Below are 19,331 nucleotides of genomic sequence, written 5' to 3'. Positions count from 1 at the left end.
AGTGGGGACAATTTTGTGTGGCTTGTTGCTTCTACCATGATTGTATTCTTTTTCATTCTACTAAGTTTTAACATGCTCTTAAGTCTTTAGCCTTTTTTTATCTAGAATAGCTTTAAACTTGGTCGTAGTAGCGAAGAAACACATTTCTTTGAGTTCAAAACTTATGAAACATTTCTAGTAGTAGACAATGTGATTTATTTTTTTTGGGTGTGTGTGTGTGTGTGTGCCTTTTTTTTTTTTTTTTTTTTTTTGGGGGGGGGGAAGGGGGGGTAGGGGGGAGAGTTTTAGGGCTTTGTAGCTATACCATAGCGTTGCTACCGGAAACACATATAGGGAGTAATAGTGACTCTGAGCCCTACTTGGTTTTCATTCTACGTGTGATTCCCTATACCCAGCGGCAAACCCTCTCATGTGCAGTTCACGAGGGTATAGTCCTGGGATGTGCCTATGTTGTACCATTTCTTTGATTGAATAATACAAGAGTATACCTTGCTCTCACATATCATGTTACCTTTTTGTGCCGTGTTGAGTAAGTGACGAGTGCAGGTGCATCACACTTGGTATCAGAGCAACTCTTGTTCAGAGTGAAGGAGTGCTTACGAAAGCAGGAGAAACGGATCCAATGCCCCAAAAAGATCAAGCCGAAACGACCCACGTCGTGCCGCCCCGCGTCACGACGCCCCACAGCATGCCAACCCCCGTGGCATCGTCCCATCATCCATGTCGCGTCAACCCCCATCGTGATGACCCCCGTTACATCGATCCCCCTCGCGTTGACTCACGTCGCGCTAACCCTAGCGTGACAACTCGGCACGGCAACCCCGACACCACCAACCATCTAAAGATGTGACGCGGCTTCCCCGTGGCACAACCACCACCCCGAAGGCAAAACGCGGCTTCCCCCCCATCAACAACCCCACCAACCACATGGAGGATGACAAAGAGAATATACCCATCCCAACAATGGAAGAGAGGAAGAACAGTAGAGGGCAAGAATCAAGAGTGGCTTAAGAGAAGAAGGTAGCCGGATTGGAGAGACAATTGGAGGGCATGTCAGGCATGCTAGAATCAATTTGGAGGAACATGCAAATGAAGGAAGAGGAGGAAAGAAGAAGAAAATTAGAAGTAGAGCAGGGCTATAGAGAATGGGTGTTACAGCAACAAAAAGAGGAGAAAAGGCAGAAGGAACAAGAGGAAATAGATAGATTAGGGAGAGAGGAGACTTCTAGGAGGGCACAAGATACAAGAAAGACAAGGAGAAAATAGTAGAAGGAAGCAAGAAACAAGACAAGAAGAAGCACAACAAACACTGCCATAGAGACGAGGAAGATAGGGATAGTTCAGAAGATGACTACGACAAATTCAAGATACCCCAACCCGTCAAATACAAAGGAGAGAGAGACGAGCTAGTTCTAAAGAAGTGGATCGTAGAGGTGGATAGGTACCTGAAGTATGCCAGAATCATGGAAGACAAGAAGGCTGAGGTGGTAGCAATCTACTTAGAGGAGGATGTGACTAGTTGGTACTTGCCAGAGCAGGAGCAGGGACACACCATCTTTTCATGGGAAGAACTCCAAGAAGAACTCAAGGACTATTTCATTCCAAAGATGGAAAAATTCAAAGTCACAGATGAATGGAGGAACCTCAAGCAAATGCAAGGGAAGATGAAGAAGTATGTCAACAAATATAGGTAGATTATGTTACAGCTACCCAACATGGACACTCACACCAAACTACATGGATTCTTATTTGGGATGTAAGAATGGGCCAGAAGAGATGTGGAGAGACAGGAGCCAACCAATTTAGCTGAGGCCATGAGAATGGCTGAAAGACTAGTGGATTTGGAAGGCAGGAGGACGGCCTAGGGGAACCAAAATAGATTCAACACCAACCTCAACAACAACTCATGGACCTCGAGCCCCAATGCAACCAAAGGCCAGTTCATAGAAACACGAAGCCAAACCACCAACATAACCCCAACCACAGCACAATCCGCATTAGTACCAAGGAAAGCAAGTGGCAGATGGGGGAATAATCACTACAGGCCAACTCCAAGTGCATCATATGGTCCTACTGGATCAAACACGTCATGGTGGAGACCCCCAAGCCCAACCACAGGGATTAGATGCTTCAAATGCGGGGGACCACACTACCAAAACAAGTGCCCCGTGGAAGACACAACATCATCAAGCAAGTCGAGGCTGAACGTGACTAGCGCGTATGGAGGAGATGATGAACCACAACCCCCACGTATCAAGAAACTTCTAACGGAAGTAAGAAGAGCATGGACCACCCAAGGGTGGGGACAGTTAGTGCACGACCCCGTTGCATGGCAGCCCAGGTAGCAACATGTTAGTAGAGTATTTGTTAGCTCATGTGTGAGTCTGAGCTTGATCTGGGCTGGGCATTTTTATTAGGTATTTTAGGTATTTTTCTAGTGTGGCATTTTATGCCAGTGGAGCATTTTATGCACCAGTCGGCCAGCATTAAATGCTGTCCGACCAGCATTATTGCTCCCCACTTTTTCAGTCTATTTATACTCAGTGGCTCCTCCTCAGTCAGTCACTTCATCTTCACCATCTGCAAACTCTGTGGAGAGAGGAGCCAGTGCCAGTGCCCACGCAGCCAGTGACTTACTGTTGTATGCAACTGTCTCGTGTTCAAATATATGGATTCCATTTCCCGTGCATACATCTGAGTTCTCATCTGTATCGTGTTCTTTCTTTTCTCTTTTTGTCTTGTGTTTCAGCAGTTTATTTCAGCACATGTTTATGCTTCCACCGCTGTTCCACTTCTGACATGGTATCAGTTTTCAGGATTTGTGTTTCTGCTGTGTTTTCTTGCTGATTTCAGGACTGTTTTGTACCCCTGCTGATCAGACGATTGCTGTCGCAGCCAGGCGACCTGTTTTGGGGCTGTTTTCAGCCTGCGTTTTTTGCAGTTTTGCCATCGCCTGCTGCCTCTGCACCCTCTGCTGCCTGCGTTTTTCATCTGCAGCTGCTGGCGACAGTTTTCTACCTGTTTTTCTCCAGTTTACAGCCTGCGTTTTGCTGATTCAGCATCTCTCGTGGCTGGGTGACTGTTACTTCAGGCCGTTTTTGCTGTTTTTGGCAGTTTTTGACTGATTTTTTGACTTTCTGCAGCAGATTTTGTCTTCTATTGATCAGATTTTGGGTTCTATTGCATGTGAACTCTCTTTTTCTGTAGTCTGTACTTGTGTTTTGGCTGTGTTTCCTCTCTAAATTCCATCTCTTCTCTACTTCTCGTCTTATCCTCTCCATATGGCTCCTCCGTGCACTTCAAGTGATGATAAGTTACATATGACCTCGATGCTTCTTGAGCATGAGGCATCCTTGAGATTACAGGGGCGGCTTCCGGCACATTATGGAGGTAAGGCTTATGTAGCTTCAGAGAGGGGTGACGGGAAGAAGAAGTCGAAGGCCCAGTGTTACCACTGTGGCAAGAAGGGACATTTGCGGAAGGACTGCAAGAAGTTAGCGGCTTCCAGGAAGAAGGAGCAAAAGACGAAGCGGGATGCTGACTCTACCGATGAGTCCTCTCCTTCATCAGCCTCAGACTCCGATCCTCCGACCAAGGTGAAGTCCAAGGCGCGGAAGAGATCCTCTTCTTTGGATTGCGGGAAGGGCTTGGTGGCCCCTTCCTCGGCTGCTTTCTAGTGGTGGTGATGAGGTCATCCCTCACGACTCTCTTGTGCCAGAGAGGGAGTGTGAGCGGGTGTTCAGATGGGGCGGCCGCGCCTCATCTATATTTTTATGCAGGTGCACAGGTTCCAGAGAGGGACGTTCCTGACGCATCGACTTCAGTCTGGCGGAATCAAATCCTGGAGTTGGGATTGACGTCTAGGTTCATGATGAGCTGGTCATCTGACAGAGAGCGGGAGGCTTTCGTCTGGAGCTCACATGAGGGGGCACTTTGGTGGTCTGGCCAAAGGCGGAGAATCCATGGTCACATATGTTCAGCGGCATGTTTGACAGGATGGTCTTGTATGCTACTGCGAGACATTGGTGATGGACACAGAGTCATGCTATGATCTTCTCTATTTTCAGGTGTTTGCTACGATCGACATTGACATCAGGTTCTCTCCGAGGCACCTTGGTGGTGGCTTGATCACCCACTGCTTGGGTATCCATGGTTCTACTTGGTGGTTCTATGTTGTATAGTTTCTGATCCCTTTTCATTGTACTATTGTATTGTATCAGATCACCCATGATCTGAGAGAGGGTGTTAGTAGAGTATTTGTCAGCTCATGTGTGAGTCTGAGCTTGATCTGGGCTGGGCATTTTTATTAGGTATTTTTCTAGTGTGGCATTTTATGCCAGTGGAGCATTTTATGCACCAGTCGGCCAGCATTAAATGCTGTCCGACCAGCATTATTGCTCCCCACTTTTTCAGCCTATTTATACTCAGTGGCTCCTCCTCAGTCAGTCACTTCATCTTCACCATCTGCAGACTCTGTGGAGAGAGGAGCCAGTGCCAGTGCCCACGCAGCCAGTGACTTACTGTTGTATGCAACTGTCTCGTGTTCAGATATATGGATTCCATTTCCCGTGCATACATCTAAGTTCTCATCTGTATCGTGTTCTTTCTTTTCTCTTTTTGTCTTGTGTTTCAGCAGTTTATTTCAGCACATGTTTATGCTTCCACCGCTGCTCCACTTTTGACACAACAGTCCACCACCTCTACATCAAAGGCAGAGCGAGCGAAGGGAATTAGGCCATTATGATGGACACAGGGGCAACCCACAACTTTATCACGCCAAAGTGTGCAGCCAAACATGGATTGAAATTGTCTAAGGCCCCAAAAAGATTAATAGTAACATTCGCGCAAGGAAAGGCCAAGGAAGTGAAACACGTCTTTGCAGTGCAGGTAGAAGCCGGAAAATGGAAAGCAAAGCTGAACTTCTTAGTTATTACCATGGATAACTTTGAAGTTATCTTAGGCTTGGAATTCTATGATAAGCATGTCATTGCAATGTTTGGAAAGGTAGTGAATGAGATGATGTTAGATATGCAAGGAGAAGGCATCAGAGTACCCTGCGAAAGAATGCAGCTACCATGCAGAACACCAATCAAAGTACAAATGAAGGAGAACAAGGCTGGGGCTGCTTGCCAATCAATGAAGTCCAGCCCAAACCAATCAACAGTATCAACCCAAGTAGTACCATGTCAAGGGAATACCACCAACCACGCATCATGACATGTAGTGCCAAGCAGGTGGAGAAATATGTTAAGCAAGGAGACATGGTATACCTACACATGATCCGGCCCATCGACCAAGAGACTACCAAGAAGCCCCAACCCCAAACCAGTAACTCAAAAGTGGTAGAAATACTGGAGGAATTCAAAGATGTAATGTCAGCAGAACTACCCAAGGGTCTCCCACCCAGAAGAGATGTGGATCACAAAATTGAGCTCATTCCAAGATCGTCCTCACCAACTAGAGCCCCTTTCCGCATGAACCACCAGAGAACTAGAAGAACAAGGTTTCATCCGCCCCAACAAGTCCCCCTTTGGTGCCCCACTATTATTTGTGAAGAAGAAGGATGGGGGGCTTAGACTCTGTGTAGACTATAGGGCCCTTAACAAAATCACCATCAAAAACAAATATCCCATGCCCCTAGTGGAAGACCTCCTAGATAGATTACACGGAGCCAAGTACTTTAGCCGCATTGACCTTAGGTCAAGTTATCACCAGATTCGCATAGCAGAAGAAGATATCCCAAAAACAGTGTTCCGCACTAGATATGGTAGTTTTGAATGGTTAGTCTTAGGATTCGGGCTTAACAGTGGCCCAGGATCATTTTGTGGCCTCATGGATGGAGTCTTTAGACCCGAAATAGATGTATTTGTCATTATCTACATTGATGATCTCCTAGTCTATAGTAAAACCTTAGAAAAACACAAACAACATTTACACCTAGTCTTTGAGAAACTACGGCAATACAAACTATATGCCAAGCCTGAAAAATGTGAGTTTGCAGTGAAGGAGTTAGAATTCCTAGGTTTCATTGTAGGATCAGATGGTATGAAAGTGGACCCTAAGAAGATGGAAGCTGTCCAAAAATGGCATGTGCTAAAGACTGTAAGGGAAGTACGGGAGTTCCTTGGCTTCACAGATTCACCAAACCCTTTGAAATCTCCACAAATGCATCCGATTATGACATTGGGGAGGTACGATCCAAGAAGGCCACCCCATAGCTTATGAATCTAAGAAGTTCACAGATGCTGAAACTAGATGGAGCACACATGAGAAGGAAATGCTCGCAGTCATCCACTGCCTCAGAAAATGGAAGCATTATGTCCAAGACAAGCACACAGTAGTTTTCACCGACAACATCTCCCTCAAATACTTCCAATCCCAACCAAAGCTCTCAACAAAACAAGTCATTGGCTTGATTTCCTAGCCGAATTCGACTTGGAGATAAAACACAAGCCAAGCTCCACCAACAAGATAGCAGATGCCCTAAGCTGTAAAGCTGACTTGAAAGCCGTCAGTGTGGTCTATAGCAATTTCATGGAACTAGTGAAGGAAGCCTTGGAACATGACCAAGACATGCACAAAATCTTCCAAGATGTGGAAGCTGACAAGACACCTCATGGAATGTACACCCTCGAGGAGGGAATCCTCTTTGTAGGCAAGAGACTATATATCCCCAACAATGTGGAGCTGAAGAAGCTCATTCTCCATGAAATGTTAATGGAAAACTAGGAGGACACAAAGGACAGAGCAAAACCTTGGAGACCCTTAGGAAGCAGTTCTTTTGGCCAAACATGAAAGAAGAAGTCATTGACTACATCAAAACATGTCCAACTCGCCAACTTGTGAAGGCACCATGCTCAAAGCCACTAGGATTACTTCAACCTATCACGTACCCAGCCACCCATGGGATGTAATAAGCATGGATTTTATTGTGAAACTTCCCGAATCCCATGGATACACCATCATTTTTGTAGTGGTGGACTATTTCTCCAAGCAAGCCCACTTCATTCCTGCCAAACCACCATTGAACGCCAAGGAGGTAGCCCACCTATTCTTCACACATGTATCCAAGCTACATGGGCTACCCTTAGCCATAGTGTTAGATAGAGATGGAAGATTCATGAGTGGCATGTGGAAGGAACTCTTCAAGACTCTGGAAACCCAATTGAGATTCTCATCATCCTTCCACCCTCAAACAAATGGACAAACAGAATGAGTCAACCAAGGCATTGAAGATTATCTCACAAGTTATGCCCGGGTGGACCAAAAAGATTGGGCCTTGTACCTAGATGTGTTGGAATTTCACTACAATAGCTCCATCCACTCCACCACAGGTTACACACCTTTTGAATTGGCCGCAGGGAAAGAGGTCATTACACCACTTGCCTTAGCATCCAGGGCAGCCAAAGCTAGAGATCAAGACGCAAAAGATTTTCTTGAAAAAATGGAGAGAGCAGAATGCGGCAGCCAAGCAAAGCCTAGAACAAAGCAAAATCACCATGACAAAGCAAGCCAACAAAAAAAGAAAGGCAGTCCTGTTCACAAAGAGCAACATGGTCCTAGTCAACTTTAAGAATACGTCCCTTTCGAAAAACATGAGCCCCAAGTTCAATCGCCGCTACTATGGACCCTACCGCATCACCCAAGTGCTAAACGACATCACCTACAAGGTCGACCTACCAAAAAGTGTATGTGTTCATAATGCTTTTCATACTCGTCTTCTCCAGAGGTTCTATCCCGACAACCAATGGGGACGGCACGTACCAATGCTTCATTCCAACGGTCCCTTCGAAGTAGAAGCAATCCTCCGACGCCAGGAACAAAAAGGATACCCTGAGTACCTCACCAAGTGGCGCAAGCCTCCCCTCGAGGAAGCCACTTGGATCTCGAAAGCAAAGGCACGCGAACATGGAAAAGACACCTTCGCCACATGGCTCAAGGAGAACCCCACTACTCCTTCCAATACCCCTTGAGCCTCTCCAAAAGAATGGCTCTCTCTCATAGGCCCAGTAACGCCTCCACTCCTCAAATGTACTTGAGTCAAGGGTGGACTCACATGGTAAAACCAAAATCCAACAATAAACTCCCAGAGCCCTACCAAGTCTAGATAGGCAGACACTGACCAACTTGCTAGAAAAAGCTGTGTTAAGACCCCCAAATCCTAGTGCGACAGACACTAACCAGTATGTTAGTATAGACTGTGTTAAGAACCCACAATCGTCTCACCAAGTCCTAGACCAGCAAACACTAGCCAACTTGCTAGGAAAAGCTGTGTTAAGACCCTGGATGAGTCAATAAAAGCACTACCCTTAGATTGCTAAGGACAGCAATCCAATAAGCGGGGGTGAGTGTAAGGGCTTTGTAGCTATACCATGGCATTGCTACCAGAAACACCTATATAGGGAGTAGTAGTGACTCTGAACCCTGCTTGGTTTCCACTCTACATGTGATTCCCTATACCCAACGGTGAATCCTCTCATTTGCGACGTCACAAGGGTGTAGTCCTAGGATGTACCTATGTTGTACAGTTTCTTTAATTGAATAATACAAAAGTATACCTTGCTCTCACATATCGTGTTACCTTTTTGTGCCGTGTAGAGTGAGTGACGAGTGCAAGTGCATCACGAGGGGGGGGGTTTGCGGAAGGAGATGTTTAAGACCCAAAAACATAGTTCTTTTGACAAAAACTGTTCAGCAGTGTTAAACAAGATGAAAGTGATGAGTAATGACTCGTGAAGGCTCAAGATTTGGAATGAGAGACTTAATTTTTTGGATTTTTGTATAGTTCTTAGACTTTTTCAATTAAAAATCCAATTATTATTCCTGCCTTGAGAATTGATTATTATACCACTTTAGTCTCATTTATGAGTTCAAATTTCTTTGAGTGATATGTATGAATGGATTTATTTGTTTATGAGAGAGTTCCATAGAGGTTTAAAACCTCTTTCCCTAATTCAAACTATAAAAATTCCCTATATTAAAAAACCCACATTTCTTATTGTATGCCTCTTGAAAAAAGCTTACGAAACACATTTCTAACGTTTTATTTCTAAATGTTTTTGACGTTTCTAGCTACTACGAATTTGGTTGATTTAAATTTTAAAACCATGGTGATTGTCATGTTTATCTCAATAGATCTAAGTATTTCAAGGCCATGATGAAGAAGGTCAAGGAATATGGCCACAACTACACACCCTCCTCTCGAGACCTTATGCACTACAGTGCTTGACAAGCAAAAGCGCATTGTGGAGCAAGCTACAAGCATTACAAAGAGATAGTGGGAGAAAAATAGTATATCACTCATTGCTGATAAATGGAATAACACAAGGAAAAGGTCAATCCCTAGGATTGTGGCATAATCACAAGGCAATTTGTTTTCATGTCGTCGTGTGATGCTTCGGCCTTCATGGACAAGAAAGTCCACAAATCCGCTTACAACAGAGAGAATCCATGCCATTGAGGTCCTTGGACCACATATTATGGTTGGTTTTATAATAAATGGTACACTTGCAATAAGTCAACATGTACCATTGTCCAAGGAGTCTACAAGCATATTGTCTTTTTTCCTTACATGGGTGATGGCAAATTGCTTAAAAAAGCTTCTAAAGAATGTTAATCACTTAGAATAGGTTGATCCAATAATATAAGATGCAAATCAAATGGTGACTTTTATTCTAAATCACCAATTTCTTCACTCTTTAAGTTCTCCAAAAGGCCCAAAAAGATATTGCTAAAGTATTTCTAAAACTCACTTTGCATATAACTTTTTGATGTTGGATCAACTTACATGGCACAAAGGTGCAATGAAACAACTCTTTATCAATGATAAGTTCCATATCTTTCAAATCACCATTGGCAACCATTCCCAATGATACATTATGCAACAAAAAGACAGTGTGCTAGCTTTAGGGAGAATATGAAGATGATTGATGCAATGTTATGGCCAACAACACACCTCTTGATATTTGTTAATGGTATGCACCTATGTATTAGTAAAGTGTATGAAGCCATAGATCGAATGATTGAAAAGCTGGAAGAGTCACTATCTTATCATAAAAAATATGAGATCTAGACTTGTCCATTGATGTCATTTTGTATATTAGTTTGTGGCTAGCTACAATCTAGCTCCCTATCATGAGTCATGAATTCTAGAAATTGGAATTTGGTGAACATTTGCTCATTTTGTGTTTGTTAAGAAATATGTTACTAAATCAATGTAAATTAATGTTTCCAATGCTTAAAATGTCATTTATGTATTCCATTTCAATAAGCTCCAATATAATGAGCTGAAAATTGTTTTTACATCAAGAATGCATGTTTTCATATTTTGTTCCCTCCCCTCCAAACCACTATTCCTTGGTTTAACTCGTTCCCCATCCCCATCCTCATCCTTCCCATACAATCCCCATCCCTCATTCCATATTTCTATGTACCATGATATGTACAATCTTGATACAAACAAGGTGAGAGAGAAAGAGGATAAAAAAGCACCTCATAAAAAGAGTGTTTTGTAATTAAAAAAAGAAATCAAAAAGAGGACAAATGCACAAATCATTCTTATTCTAGACTCACATCTCATTTATTATCTTAAGAAAAATTGCAATCAAATTTCTTCATTTTACTCTTAGGGAAAACTCGTCCTCAGATAAGGATCACAATGGCCTTAAGGCATTGCCTTTGGTAGACCAAAAATGAAATTTTTGCAAGGTTTCCAAATAGCCACAAAAGTGGCATTTCTCCTACACAACTAGTGTTAACTGCAGATACCTGCCCATATACACCACATACAATCTACCTAAAACCAACTTTCCATCTCAAATATGGTGGTAAAAATCTGATTTGATACACTAATTACAGCAAGCATAAATTACAAAATCAAGATACACTAATTACAGCAAGCATGAATTACAAAATCAAGAAATACACACTTTACCACAATCTTGGACAATGGACAACCTGCTCACCCCAAAATTGGTACCCCTTCGGTATTTCTTTATCTTGTATTTCAATTTGGATGAAACATAATGAGCTTCCTTGAATCTCCTTCACTCTCCAAATGCCTCTTGCTATCACAATTGACCAACAAGCCCTAAAACCAAATTGCCCCTTGGTTTGCTTGGGGATTGACCTTCAATCCACTCGCTGGAAGACAAATTCTGCCTCAAACTTGATGTTGGCTGGCTAGCCTCTTGGAATTCTCTAAAATCCCCAAATTTTAGCTGCTGAATTTCAACTCCTATGCCCCAATTTCTAAGTACTCTTCCCAAGGTAGCTGGTAAACCCTAATTTACACTAGGGTTTAGTAAGAAAAATTCTTCAATTGCACCCTAGGACTGAATTTGACTAAGATCACTTGAGGGAGGCTATGAATTGGCTGAGAGAATGGAGAGGAAGCTAGAGAGTGAAATTTCAAAGTTTCATCACCAAAATTGGATGAAATTGCTACCCTATCGAGAATGGCTGATTGATTTTGGCTGAAAATTTGTAGCACTTGCTCTCTCTCCTTCTTTCACAACCTCCACAATGCTAGAGTGAAACTCCCAACAACCTCAAATAGCTTTTTCCTCACTTGCATGGGCAAGTCTTGCCAAGTGGCAATTTTGTAAATGTATTTTTTTAGCAACTTTTAGTCAATTAAATTAATTTATTTAATTCATAATAAAATTTAAAAAATTATTTAATTATTAACTCTTACTCAAAAAATTAGCTATACCAACCAACAACTTAATTGGCTACACCAATTTGTCATCCAAGCAAATCCTTAGCATTTATTAGCCCTGAAACTAGTATAACTTAATTAACTAATGCTTAGTTTCTAGTGTCCCCACTAACTTTAATGCCTAATAAAATCTTCTAGGCAAAAATTTGACACTAGGTACTACCAAGCACCTAAATAATATAACATATTGCAACCTTTGCCTTTGCCACCCACTGACATCTCGCGGCCCTTGGCCTGTTATTGTGAAATAACTAACTTGCATATCACGTGCAACTCACACTTGCACATTTGATTGACAACTCAATCAAATACTAAGCAAAGCATCAAAATTTCACATCCTCGTGATACTACCACTACACCCCTTAACTAAATGTGGGGGGGAGTTGCTAATTGGGTTGCTTTAAGAAGCCAACCTTGATTTAACCCTATCTATGTTTCACATGGACACAACCAAAAATTGTTAAAACTTTGAGTTAGGAAATATGATGGTAGAATCATAATGAGATATAAGGCACTAGTAGGAAACAATGCTTCACCCCCACCCCCAATTTAAAAAGGCCTTTGCCTAGCATCCAAAATCCCCTTTGAGGTATGGTAGCAAGCTTACAATTGCTCTCTCATTGAGCCACCAAGTTGCATTATATCCTATCTATGATAGCATCAACTGAGATATTTACTTACCATGTTATCATGATTTCATGCACTCTTTACACACTCAAAGTGCTTGACCCTCTATGGACAAGTTAGATATACTTATGAAAATTAGTATATATAGTGTTTTGTAGCTCGAACAATTCAAGGGTACGTTCATAGTGGCCAATCATCTTAATGATAGAATGTAAACTCTTACCTAGACTTGATCATAGGCAAATAGTACACCCTTGGGAGATATAAGTGCATATCCTTCAACTTCTAGGGTACGATCCTCAAAAAGGCAAAGTGTTTTTAGTCTACTATATGCAGTAACTGAGTTGGTTTGGGTGGGGAAATTTGGAACTTTACTATGAACAGGATACATGTAAAATGTATAAAGAATTATGAACATGAGTGACTGTAGCATGCAAGATCTTGGTTTCCAAGCAATGTCACCCATTAATCTTTTGCACGAGAGGATGATTGTATATCAAAATATTGCACAGTAAGTTGGATTTCAAGTCTACATGATTACCATCCAAATGTTTGATCATCTTCTAGGTTTTAAGAAACACTCAAAAACTACTTCAAATTATCGTTGTTGTCAATATATACATCTACTACATTGCAAAAGTTTGTTGGTTGTTCTCAAGATACTTTGAGTACATAAGAAAGGCACTTACAAGTGTTTCGTAAGCAAGTTAGGGTCACCCACTGTGTTGTTATGGGACTTGCTTAATATTTCAAACATATAAAGATTTAGTCCATATGCACTTTCTTTTCAGCTTGCAAGTTTGTGTGAACCCTTATATTTTTGAAATTTTATCCCTTGTAATATGATTGCAAAAGTAAATTGAACCACTAGAATTAGCACAGCCATGGACTCATCTAAATGACTTTACTTGCAAACATCCATATTCCGAAACTCTTAAAAGCAAGCTTAGGGTCAATGTAATGCAATGCAATGTCTTCACGACACTTTATGATCTTACTCGACCCACATCTCTGAAGTTCTCTATGGCTCATTCTCTTGCTTGCTAAACTGTGGTTTAGCCAAACACTTCCAAAGAGCAGCCTCACCCATACGGTGAGACACCTACCTAGTCCTACATGTATATGATCACAAGAGTTCTCGTAATCTACAAGGGAAACATCCATGAAAAGCTTTGATATTCATTCCTTGTTAAGCACATTAATTACATATTACAAGTGGCAAAATCAACTTCAAAGACCTGTTTCAAGAGCACCTACATCCTAGACCCATCACCCAATTCTCAACTCTTACCATCCTTCTTTCTTTATACTTTTATTGGTCAAATATACCCCAAAAAAAATTTCACATAGAATATTAACTATAGAACAACTTTTTTAATGTAACTAAATCTAGACAGCCCAATATAAAAACGAAAACTTATACTTACCTTATAAAGCTCTTCATCAAACTGAGCCAATTGTGCACATTCAGCCATGACTTCCTTTCGCATAAAGAATGGAGTTTGTACGGGGGTATAATTACGATCGTACAGAAATTTCAAGCCAAAACTTATTAAAGCTTGATTTAACAAGACACCAAACCCCTTCAAATAGAAGCCTCTGCCTCCAGCTACATCTGATCCTGCAAAATACAAAATTGCAGTTGCTCTAAACTTCACAGGCAGCTTTTGGTGGGGAGAAGAAAAAGGCAATAGATTTAAGACAGAGTAAAGAGGCACTTTTCCATAAGAGTAGATAAATATTTGGTTATAGCTTGCGGTAAAAATGTAGCATGTGTAGTTCATTCTGTGAACTTGTTTATGACACCTTGCACATTGAACATGATAACAATCTGCTTGAAGGTCATAAGGAAAATGCACAAGAACACAATACAGTGAATACAGTACCATGATTCAGTACTTACACACAAGACAGTACTCAGACAAGAATGACATGGTCTATGCCAAGTTCGTACCTACAAAAGCTATGAATTATCTGCACTGCTGAAATTACAAGTAATCTATAGTATTTTCTTCATAAGATCTGCATTGACTAGCAATACCAGATTGCTCTCACTATCTGCTAGACCACCATCATCCATTGTTTGGATGGAATGTTTATAGATTTTACAGCCATACAAATGATCCCTGCTGGACAGTCTTGTCACCACCCATAATCTTGAATAGAGGAATATTAATTCATATAACAAACTACTGACTTTGTGTTGTGGAGTAAGAGCTGTAGCAGAAATTTATTTTTCAAACATGTCACACAAATCTGAGGACTTGTAAAAAGCATGAAAGACTATTATGAAATCCATAGTCTAGTTACAAAATCCATCATTACCAGTTTTATGAGTATGAAAATACATGTTTAGAGGGTTATGGGAATACCAAATCCTCTTAATTATGAGAATAGAATAGAAGATGATCTGCAAAGTATTGGTACACTCATCATATACTATGAAGCATGGGAAACTCAATGAGAAGAATGGGATCAACCTGTTCTTCCACCTCCGCCCACTCTGGAATTGGGCTACTGTTCCTTGAAAAAGAGCAAGACCCGAAAACCTCTTGGAAGCCTTCTGGAGGGTAGCTAGTTTTGACAAAACCTCTACTTGACCAATAGTACTCGTTGCTCAACAAGTAAGTCTTTAAACTGAGAAGCTTCTAGAGCATCACACATATCTATTGCTCGCTTAATGCAAATGACCAATACTGCCATAACTTGCGAACATAATGCTCAGATGCTCCTAGGGTCCTCACTTCATCTGATTTCTTATGACAATAATGACTTCCTAAACAAAAAAGAGTCATCTTTACTAGCTCCTATAGTGAGCACGAAACTTCCCAATGTAAAACTTCGTGAAGAACCAATTTCATAGGTAATACAAAACTCCAAACTTAGAGCATCCACTGCACAACGCATATACCATAACTGAATCATAGATAACAAACCTTTCTCAAGGTCGGCTATACCGAGCATTTGCACAAGATCCACGTGGTTCTTTAGGCCTGGATCTGTCCTTGGTGTTCCCCATGTTTTGATGATTTCATTATTTTCCTAAAGAAAAGAGCTCATTCAGGATATATGACAAGAAAATCCTCACATAGAAAGATGCAACTCATAACCCATGAACAACCTCATCATCGCTGACAGGAACAGAATCATGCACAAGATTGCCAATAGACTTCAGCTTCAGGTCCAGATCCTCTTTGAGTTTCTTCTCGTCTGCATTCAGCTGAGCCTCCAAAAGTTGCAAGTCTTTCATCTGATGGATAAGGTCGTCAATCTCCTCGGTGACCTGGATCAATAACATGTGTTAGAGTTCAAGCAAGCACTTCCAAAACCATATCCTCAAAATGACAGTTCTGCAAAAGAGACACAAAGAATGACCAGGTCAGGGTTGCGCTTTTTCTTCTTCACTTTGTCATTGACTTGGTTCATTTGCTTCCGCAGTTCCTGATCCAGTTTGAAGCGGCCTGCACAAAGATAACAAGGCATTTCATGTATCCACCAAGAATTACCAGAGTTTGGGGAGGTGATCTTATTGCTTCGAGAAACAGAACAGAAAGCCAGCTATTGTATTCATTGTACGCAGATCCAGAACGTGTTGTATGGGTCTTGATAACAGAAGATACAGACAAAGTTATGAGGGCCTGATTTATAAAATGCATCGGGATGTTTGTAAGAAGAGCAAAATGGGAACATTAGTAATCGATGAGAAGTGGAACAAGCAAGCACGGAACGGTATACACATACAAGCATCAGCCTAATCCTGTGATCAACTCGATCGTTCGAAATGTTATTATTAGTCTACTCCGGCCACCAACTCTCATCGTTCGAAATGTTATTATGAGTCTACTCCTCTCATCAACTCTCATCCACGGCGATCATAATGCAAGATTTGAACTCCAGAGTGAGATTACAACATTATACTTGACACATGAGGTTCTAAAACCTCCAGTACAGCAAGATGGCAAAAGCTCTAGTGAAGAGACACAATCCATCAGGAACTTCGAGCTTTCATTTGATCGCTTAAGTTCACTCGTGATTACGAAGCATCTTGGCAAGCATTCGGGAGTAACAAACAGAGAAAGCAAGGACGTACACTGACGCCAAGCGATGTCTGCCTGGATGACTTCATCGACGAGGCGGACGCCATCCTCGCCCCGCCGCCGGCGTTGCGATTCACGGACGCGATCAGGCTCGCCCCCCTTCTCCTCGCGGAGGATGTTGAGGTCGATCATGGTGCAGGTCCAAGCTCCTGACAAGTGAGCGATGGGGAAGGGAGCTCCGGTGTCTTCTTTCCCCTAAGGCTAGACCTCTCTATCGATAGGGTTCTAAGAAGGATTGAAGGTGCACACGGTGAACATACGAGAAAGGCTTTGCCAAGCAAAAGATAAAAGGGGCACTTCATCTTTTATCTTTCATCATTCATTAGTCCAAACAAGGGGAAGGAGGTCTCGTCACAAACCCAAGGGCCAAGCAAACGGTATATTTATCTTTCAAGCATTCAACATCGCAAAACCACATTGAGGGCACATTGGTGCACAAGTTCCATTCATTCATGTCATATTATCGCCTCCCATCTAAATAGTCCTCGATCAAGGGGCATCATTTGATGCGATTTGTATCATAGAAGCTACTAACATGCTACCAATAGGTTTTTGATCTCTCTCATGTTGCCATGGGTTTTTATTGGGATTGTGCCGACTTGTACCAACATCCAACATGATGTGGCATCTTCTAATTGGCACTAGTCGTCGTGGGTGTGACTAATATAACCTTCTACCATAGAGAAGGTAAGTGAGGATTTAAGGTGAATATGGTGAAAGGCCACATCAATAAATCTGAAAAGGACGAATGGGTTGCTAAAGTAGGGAAATATTAATGAGAAAGTCCAATGGAAGGGCATATTCATCACACACACACACGTTTCATTATTTGGCCTCTTGCCTCAGGGGGCTTCGAGCCTCCTAACACCCGCCAAGCCTCGCTAGCCTCCCAAGTCAAAACATTGGGGTCATCAGGTTTGAGCACCCACCTTAATCATTCTTCATGGCATCATTATTATTCCCATCGTCATCACGATCTCCCTCCTAGCCTATGCACATGAGCTACAATGGTCGTAGATATGATGAACCATAGTAGATCAATTGACTATTTGATCACACATAGGAAGTATGGAATTTGGTTATGGGAAAAGATGTATGCTCTAGAAGCTCTATGAGAGATGTTCAAAATCCCATAAGCACAGTGAGAAATAGTGGTACTATCCAAAAAGCTATATAAGCATGTACTTGACACTCATTTCAATGTAATGGAATTATCAATTGAGTCACTCAAGATTGTGTTTATGAGTCTAAGCTAATCTATCTTGGAACCTAATTCACTTGAGTTACGATTCCTCATTCTGACAATGCATCATGTGTTTGTGACTTGCGTCCACCATAGCCCATCTATTTCTTGGTCCGTGTTTCTCAACATGGTATCATAGCCATGACTGAGCTAGATAGCTAGTGGATGCATCTTGCTTCTTCCCTGCATACTTTAAATCCTTCCTATTTTGATTTTTCTCCTTGTACATGCCATCAAAATCCTATTTCCATCTTAATTTCTTTCAACCATACATACATCCATTGTCTTATACGAGGTCAAGGAGCTCAAGGAAGGAGGTGCTGCTCAAGAAACTTGGTTCGCATTGGAGGTGCTAAGCAAGGGGGCAACTTACCGACAAGCTAAGGGTCTGCTATGAAAGAAGTTGTGGGATAGCTTGGTCTAGTAAGCAAAGGAAAAAGACAAGCAGGAGGTGAAGGCCCTCTCAAAAGTTAGAGGAAAAGATTGATCAAATCGATCACTTCCCAAAGAGAAAATCTCTCTCTCTCTCTCTCTCTCTCTCTCTCTCTCTCTCTCTCTCTCTCTCTCTCTCTCTCTCTCTCTCTCTCTCTCTCTCTCTCTCTCTCTCTCTCTCTCTCTCTCTCTCTCTCTCTCTCTCTCTCTCTCTCTCTCTCTCTCTCTCTCTCTCTCTCTCTCTCTCCTTGTTTCATAAAGTGGCAAGAAGCTACAAATGCTATATCAACATCCCTCTCCCTCTAACTAGGACCAAGAAATCGCCATCCGGACAATTCTAAAGAGCATCTGTCCATAGCCTTGCTGCTGGGAAGGCTAGCGGCCACCTGTGGCTCTTTGTGCAACGCCACCACCTGTAGCCACTACTACTACAGCGCCATCACTGGCAGCACCACCAGGCGAAGCAAGAATCGTGTTGGACAGGGAGACTATAAGGTTGCATCAATGGATTTTTCAGCCTCTCTTATCCTTCTAAATCTCTTAAGATTTTTTTAAATTAAAAAAAACCCTTTTGATTAAATCACACCTATTCACACCCTCTCCAAACCTTATTAACGTTAAGGTAATCTACCATTTCTTTATATTTGCCATCAAGTGTCTTTTGACACTAGCATTGTGTGCTTTCTCAATTTCTCTGAAGCAGTTTGTAATAGAGATTAGACACTGCCATTAAACGAAAAGCCAATTGGTAAGACCTTTCCGCACTTAAAAATGATTTTTCTGCATCATGTGCAAATGATCAATGTCATGTATGTCAAAGAAATCCTAAGATAAGGCCATGTACCCATCAGTGTATCCATTGGTAAAAGCATGAAGTAGAAAGAATGTGTCAAGAAGACTGGAGTAAAAAGCATGTACCACACATCGACAAAAGGGATAAAGAGCACAACAAAAGCCAAGGAGCATGAAAATAAAGAAGTCCAAGAAGACAATGAAGAAATCCGAAGAATGCGAAAGAAGCATGAAGAAGAAGATACTTTCCGTTGCTACAAACAAAATGTTTTGCAAAAAATTTCCATCATGGATTTTGTTTTCCCTTAGTGGATCTGCTTCCCATAGTTGATGTAACAAATCCTACCAAAAATGTAAAGTTCCAAGCTTGACCTGACTAAGGGTGCCAAAGAGCTAGTCTCCTAGTCAATGTTTGCATGTA

General features: G+C 41.8%; 1 protein-coding gene across 2 annotated transcripts in view; it reads right to left on the bottom strand.

Annotated features, from left to right (window-relative positions):
• LOC148034389 (seryl-tRNA synthetase / serine-tRNA ligase) overlaps positions 1-16,719 on the bottom strand; it is a 34,663-nt gene extending 17,944 nt beyond the window's left edge. Inside the window, exons 1-5 of one of the 2 annotated variants that reach the window (XM_087679336.1) lie at positions 16,437-16,719; positions 15,722-15,807; positions 15,468-15,629; positions 15,283-15,388; positions 13,774-13,967 (exon numbers count right to left, since the gene is read on the bottom strand). In XM_087679336.1, the coding sequence (XP_087535462.1) occupies positions 13,774-13,967; positions 15,283-15,388; positions 15,468-15,629; positions 15,722-15,807; positions 16,437-16,575 (687 nt within the window). In that variant the 5' untranslated portion in view covers positions 16,576-16,719. The remainder of the gene's footprint in view (positions 1-13,773; positions 13,968-15,282; positions 15,389-15,467; positions 15,630-15,721; positions 15,808-16,436) is intronic. The other variant, XM_087679337.1, reaches the window with a different exon arrangement.
• Between the last annotated feature and the right edge of the window lie 2,612 nt (positions 16,720-19,331).

The sequence above is a fragment of the Lygodium microphyllum genome, chromosome 6 (assembly GCF_053477565.2).
Source record: "Lygodium microphyllum isolate KBCC chromosome 6, Lygodium_microphyllum_v1.1.10, whole genome shotgun sequence".
Classification (NCBI taxonomy): domain Eukaryota; kingdom Viridiplantae; phylum Streptophyta; class Polypodiopsida; order Schizaeales; family Lygodiaceae; genus Lygodium; species Lygodium microphyllum.
Note: the sequence above shows the minus strand (reverse complement) of the source record. Positions and strands in the feature narration are given on the sequence as shown.